At 47.4% G+C, this 6,950-nt stretch overlaps 1 protein-coding gene across 2 annotated transcripts in view; it reads right to left on the bottom strand.

The window, feature by feature from the left end:
- ccm2 (CCM2 scaffold protein) overlaps positions 1 to 6,950 on the bottom strand; it is an 11,234-nt gene that overhangs the window by 1,765 nt on the left and 2,519 nt on the right. For both annotated transcript variants that reach the window (XM_008296183.1, XM_008296184.1), the window contains exons 2-9: positions 3,285 to 3,461; positions 3,051 to 3,134; positions 2,744 to 2,927; positions 2,175 to 2,311; positions 1,590 to 1,725; positions 805 to 862; positions 590 to 725; positions 371 to 509 (exon numbers count right to left, since the gene is read on the bottom strand). In XM_008296183.1, coding sequence (XP_008294405.1) covers positions 371 to 509; positions 590 to 725; positions 805 to 862; positions 1,590 to 1,725; positions 2,175 to 2,311; positions 2,744 to 2,927; positions 3,051 to 3,134; positions 3,285 to 3,461 — 1,051 coding nt within the window. The remainder of the gene's footprint in view (positions 1 to 370; positions 510 to 589; positions 726 to 804; positions 863 to 1,589; positions 1,726 to 2,174; positions 2,312 to 2,743; positions 2,928 to 3,050; positions 3,135 to 3,284; positions 3,462 to 6,950) is intronic.

Genomic DNA, 6,950 nt, shown 5'->3' with positions numbered 1-6,950 from the left:
ACACACACACACACACACACACCTCAATAATCCCTTCATGAGTTCTTGTTTAATAAAAACACTAAATTCTGAGTTCAGCATTTCCTGGTTTCTTTCTCTGACAGTAAACTGAAGATCTTTGGAGTAACAAACTCATTATCAGGGTTGTTATTATTAATAATTATTGTTGCCACACTTTAGAGACCAAACAGCTGATTGACTCGTCCAGAAAACAACGTGAGATGAACCAACGGTGACAGCCGTCGGTTGCAGCCTCAGACGGTAAAAGCTACACACGAGTCAGAACCTCATCTGTCTGCAGCCGTGGGCTGAACCAGCCTCCGACCGGCGTCAGTGTTTCCGAGCTGCTGAGGAGACGCAGCGTTCGTACCGAGGAGGAGGAACTTCCTGCTGTCCCCGTACAGCTGGCGCAGGTTGATGCAGAACTCGTGGATGGAGGCTCCGTTACGGTACTCGTGCAGCAAAGTGGCAAACTGCTGGATCTCCTGCGACGACAGCTTGGTCCGCAGCTGGAGGGATGTAAGAGCAGCAGAGTGAGCACAGCGCGGTGGATGGTGGCGGCATTACACAGCGTCTGCTGACAACACACCGTGGTCATGTAGTCCTGCAGCAGCTCGGCAGCAGTCGTGCTCAGCTCGCCCTCGCTGGCTGTCTTGGCCTGAGGTGATGCTGGGCTGGAGGCTGATGGAGAGCTTCCTTCGGTCTCCATGGTGACCTGGAAAGGACTGACAGAGACTGGACTGTAAACACAGAACCGAACCAGCCAGACCGGACCTTTAACTGAAACCTCTGCGGTGAACTTACAACGTGCTGCCTTCTGCCTCAAACGCCTCCTTGACGTCCACTTTACTGGACGAGTCATCTTCAGGACAAAGGAAAGGTTCATGAATGTTAAACTTGTGCACAGTCAGAACTCAGAGACTGTCCTGCTTTCATTCAGCAGGAGCCGGATCCAGTTCTCACTGATGTGATCTGCTGAGTCCAGGCCTCTGAACATGTTCCTGATAAACACACTTCATGTAAAGTAAACTTATTGAAATGCATCCAGTGTCTAAACCTCTTCAGTGCATTAACATCAAACTGCCTCCTGAATGCGATGTGCATCAGAACTCCATCACTGGTTCTGATCATCAGAACTCCATCACTGGTTCTGATCAGCGACGTCTGGTTCATCACAGCAGGAAACTGAGTCAGTCGCTGTTCGCTGGAAGTGCTGCAGATCAGCACTAGAAACCTACCATGACCCTGCTATCACTGGCTGATAAGGACCTCCAGGTGTTTGTCTGTGACTCTACCTGAGTGACCTCACCGGGTCCAGGTTAGTTTACAGCTCCTTAAACTGCAGATGTTACTATTATCTCTAAAAAAAATCCCAGCGTTGATATGAAAAGTGAAATGAAAGAACGTCCAAGCTGCAGATATGTTATGAGCCACACACTGAGCCTCGACAGAAACTAACGATCAGCTTCTGATCAATAAAGCTGATCAGAAACATCCTGACAAAACACAGAACTACAATAAGGACTCGAGTCTCTTTCAGTAAACATGATAAACCAGATGTGACATGAGATGTGGAGCTGGTGTCTCACCGCTGTACAGAGACAGGTGTCTGGTGGGCGTCGTGGCTCCGTCAAAGATCGCTCTGTCCAGGAAGTCGATGGTAGATTCGGTGTAGACGATCTGAAACACCTGGCTGAGCAGGAGACACAGCTCCTCCGCTGCGGCCTGCAACACACACACACCTGTCCAGGTAACAGCTCGGCCCATCACCTGTATCAGTGCTAGAGATGAAGGCTGTGACCTCACGGCGCTGTCGGAGCGGTTCAACCAGGTCCAATCCTTTCCTGTTATTCTAAACATGCTGACTTACAGAAAACTAACATCAGTAACGAATATGACACGTGATTGGGGATTTTTCTCTTTGAAGCACAACAGCAGCATCAATCAGCATCACTCTGATACTCACTGGTTCATGTTCATAGAGCTCATGTTGAAGGTGCATCCAGGGTCTCCCTGTTAACAAGTCATTCATTCTGTGCTCAAACCAAAGCCATGATCTCTGAGACCTGCATCATTTCACTAAATCCACCACAGACCAGAAGAGTACTCCTTATTTTCTTTATCAGAAAGATATGATTCGATAGTTCAGCTCCAGTCGCTGAGCAGAACTTTACCTTGTTATCGACAGCCAGCACCAGCAGACAGCAGACCTCCACCAGAACCGCTCCGCTCTCCGACAGCGAGCTCAGCGTCTGGGATTTGTTCAGGTCAGGACACGAGCTGGGACACGGAGAACCGCCCGACTCCTGGGCTGCAAACAAGGACAGAACCAGGTCGTTTCTGAAACACGTTCACACTGAGCTGATTCAGTCTGTCAGCAGTTAAACACGTCTGTAGTCCACGGAAACCTGCCGGCTGCTCGTCCTCCTGCAGCAGCATGTGGAGGAAAACTCAGGAAAAGTTTCTGATGCTTCAGTTAAAACCCAAAGTTCAGAGGAAGGATGTCAGCAGCAGGACAGTGAGGCCCTGTTTGTGTAATTCCTCTGACAGCCAGCAGGGGGAGACAGATGCAGGTTCAAACACTCACTGTACTCAACAGGTGCTTCATTCATACACACACATAAATACATAAATACATAAATAGAGCACCTGGAGCGCTGCTAGCATACGGACGGTGTATGTGCAGATGAGCGACACATCAACAACCCCTTCAAGCGTCGACAGCGTCCCTCCGTGTCTGTACCTGTCTTTATGACCACCAGGTGCAGGGAGTCGTCCCTGATGTAGGACACAGCAGCGATGTCGTGGATGGGGACTCTCAGGATGATGTCTTCTCCATCGCGCCACACCAGCTTGATGTTGTAGGCCGATAAACTCACCACGGCATCCTGCTCCGCCGTCAGCTGGCCCGCCAACTGATGGGACTTCTGACCAACAGAGTAACACAGCTTCTTACTCACCAGCAACACCTCCAGGCTTCACAGCAGCTAGTCTGCTCTGTACGTTGGTGTCAGTGCTGCAGAAACAACCGTCAGCGTTCACATTCTCACCCTCGCATTGTCGATGAGCTGCAGCACCTCCGTCCTGCTCGATGGGTTCAAGTATCCCGGAACTGAAGTCAGCTGCCCCAAATACTGCACACAACACGAAACGCTGTATCAAGAGTGGCACCAGAACCACAGCAAACAGAACCTGGTGGGGATCTTTGTAACACTGAGAGTGGATGAGTTGTAGGACCTGCTGCAGCTCATCTGCGGTTCGTCTAAACTGAACCCACCACTCACTTTGACCTCCTTCTCGATGTAGTCGTTCAGCAGGATGTCGGGGTCGATGCGGTGGTCGGGCTGCGACAGGGAGAAGGTGTGCAGCGCTCTGCGCTCGGTGGCCTTCTCCTGGGCCTTCTTATCGCGACCCTTCTCTCCTTTCAGGAACACTCGCTTGAATGGAGACACGATGCCAGGCTGCAGGACACACACAGACACACCGACGCTTTGACTGAGCTGGACTCTAAACCATGAAGCAGCTTTGGTTCTGTGGCACTGGACCAGATCCATGTCTGTTCTGCTTCCCTTCACAGTGCTGGGATGTGGAGCAGTGAGAGTGCCAAATTACAAAAACAAATCAATAAAAGAATTTTACAAAATAAAAGTGGAAATAAAAAGAATAAATACAATAATTTAATATTATTTTTAAAATTTATTTTTTGTCATTTTTAATTTTTTAAATTATTTTTTAAAGTTTTTTTTTTAGTATTTTTGTTTTATCTTTTTTTTTTTTTTTACTTTTAAAGCGACTTCTTCTTTCTGCTTTTAAAGCGACATTTAAAAGGAAAAAGAAAAAGGTGTGCAGGCGCAGAAGCAAGAGGACGCCGGTACGGACTCGCCTCCTTCAGGACTGACAAACGGCCTCAGTGTGGACTTGGGACAGCAAACACCTCAGAATGCATTTCACACCACCAGCGAGAAAACTTTCAGCAGTAACACAAGTTGTTTTGTTCCTGCTGCTGTTATTGTGACACATCATGTAGTTTAAAGATTATTTTAGGTCACAAAGCAGTGGTACAAACATCAAATATGCCGTCAATGGATCGAGATAAAGCCCGCTTAACATTTAGCTCCGACGATGTCGGAGATGTGAGCGTCCCAGTTTGACCGCTGTGACGGCGGCCAGCGCTCCCAGTCGCCGCCGAGAGCAGCCTGATGTCGGCCAGACTCTCTGAAGGCTCTGACGGCTCCGTATTATTCCTCCTGCGCACCTTTTTCTGCACATCTTTCCTTTGCTTTTAAATGTTGCTTTAAATTAAATGTCGCTTTAAAAAAGAAAAAAAGAAAAAAAAAGTAATAGAAAAAAATAACATTTAAAAAACAAAAGGATAAAAAACAAACACAGAAAATAAATGACTGTTGTATTTATTCTTCTTTTTATTGGTTTATCGATGCATTGTTGTAACTTGGGCTCTCACTACTCCGTACTGGAAGCTGCAGAGGAAAACCTGCGAGTTGCTCAATACCTGTTGCTCAAGCATCAACTCCAGCATGTGCAACTCTGCATTGAGCAATAATGGACGTACAGCAACCAGAACCACACGAACATCTGAACCAGGAGCAGGAAAGTCTGAGCACGCTGCCGCTGCACACACAGAACTGCTCGTTGTCCTGTCTCAGGATGTAATTATGCATAACAGAGCTGCACAATGGCTGATCATCATATTAGCTTCTTACAATCAAAGAGCATCAACTGATATTAAAAGGCTCCACTGTGCAGAAATGTGCTGCATGTTGCAGCTAATGGACAAACTAGATGAAGAACTCGTCCCTACAAACAGTCAGTCGTGATGTCGAGACAGAACAAGTCAGACTTTGTGCTGCAAACAAACACAACTAACTTACAAGCAGCTGAAAAAACACAAAGTGCAGCTCAATGCTGAGAAGACGGACGTCCCTCCTGTCAGCTCACTGAACCCAGCGTCCGCTCAGAACCACAACCAGCTCTAGAACATGTGACCTCAGTGTTTTCTGTGCTCTCACAGTATTGACACGTTCTGTAGCCGAGTCAGAGGAGGAACAGCTGAGTGCTGCGACATTAAGCTGGTTTAAAGTCATCAGAGTGAACTAACGGTACTAACATTTGGAAGCTTAATTAAGAATACTCTGATGTGAGTTTAGTCGACCATGAGTGAAAGCAGCCCTCGGTTTGTTTAAATGGTAAAGTGCAATAAAAGCATTGGAGATCTAAAACCCAATGACTAATGAGGATAAATAACCCTGACATGTTGTCTATAGTCATGCAGTCCTACTTTGAGCCTCTGTTTGCCTACGAGCAGCTGATGCACTCTTCTAGCTTGTAAAGAGCTTACCTCGGTCTCCATGAGCGCTGAGCCTCCGTCCACCTGCTACCTGCAGCCTGTCACAGCTCAGACTGGCGCAGCGCTCAGGGTGGGACCCCACACACAGGAAGTGACTGACTTTACACTCTACTTTGCTCGCCACAACTTCCTGTGAAGACACGAGCTGCGGTGCTTTTAGACACGACTCTGCAGAAAACAGTCGGCTGCTTTCAAAACCGCCCAACACACGACGACACAGACGACTGTGGTGCTGAGAACTGTCAGCAGCCCGAACTACAGTCAGACAGGACTTAGAACACCTGAACGAGGACAGAATACTGGAGTGGCCGAGAACAAACCTGCACAGAAAATACAAAGTACATTTAAAAGAATGTGCAGCATCCCGTGATGATCTGACATCTCACAACTAGTGATGCACATTTTCTCAGCTGATCAATCAACTATTAACTGATAAAGTGATGAACAGTGGCTGTTTCTATTTCCAACAACAGCTTCTTGGTGTTCATCACAAACCCAGCTCGTGATCGACTCATCCTGGAAATGAACGACAGAATAATGTGCAGATCAGTCTGTCATGTGTCGCCCTATTTAGTGCTCAGTGTAGGTACGCTAACTCTGAGTAGCTTCTACTCAACGCTCTGCACTTTGTTAAAGAATTATTGCACATTAAAATCCTTGTTTGAAAATTCACATCAGAAATGTTCCCAAACTGTTCAGTTGCATTAATTCAACGATAACAATTAGCTGCAACCTTCGTTCTCAATATAAATACATGAACTGTTCATAACGAAGCTGATTCCTCACATTAAACCTGGTGCAGGCAGAGCTGAGCACCTGTTCAGGTGTACCTGACTCTTCATTTACCTGACTTGAGGTTTCACAGCAGCTCGACCTGCAGTAAATGATTAACGAGCCAACTGAAGACGAGCTCATTAACATTTCATGGCTGCTGCTGAAACGTGAGACGAGAGAAGCAGCTGAGCCACCAGACGCTAAACGCTAACCCTAAAGTCTGATCACAGTGAGCACAGCGCAGCGTCGTTGTGTCGCGACGGCTCAAAACAAGCTGGACTTCAAAACTTTCTGACACTGGCTGAGCGGGCGACCCATGAACAGGGCTGGAGCTCCCCGACGCAGCGGCCGTGAGTTCGACTCCCACTCATGACAGCTTGCTGCAGGTCTCTCCCTGTTCTTCTCCCTCCTTTCTCTCACTGTCCTGACTAATAAAGGCAAAAACGCCAGAAAAAATCATCTTAGAAAAACAAAAAACTTTCTCACACTGAAAGAAAAGTCAGAGCAGATCAAAGGAGCCGACAAGTTTGGACCGTAAACACAACCAGATTCAGCAGCAGCATAATCCTACAATAAGCCCGGGTCCAGCAACACACGAACAGGATACTGCAGCTGAAAGGTAAAACACTGATGTAACCTGACAGAAGCTCACCTGTGTCACATAAAGCTGCTCCATGACCTGAACTACACACACCTGATCACCTGTATGAGTGAACACCAGCTGCTTAGAGACCTACAGGTGAAGCTGAAGGAGGTGAAGGCTGCACAGGACAAACTGTCACATGGTCACAACCCTAAACACAAACCCTAA

This window comes from Stegastes partitus, unplaced genomic scaffold, assembly GCF_000690725.1.
Source record: "Stegastes partitus isolate 25-593 unplaced genomic scaffold, Stegastes_partitus-1.0.2 Scaffold1109, whole genome shotgun sequence".
In the NCBI taxonomy this organism is placed as follows: domain Eukaryota; kingdom Metazoa; phylum Chordata; class Actinopteri; family Pomacentridae; genus Stegastes; species Stegastes partitus.
Note: the sequence above shows the minus strand (reverse complement) of the source record. Positions and strands in the feature narration are given on the sequence as shown.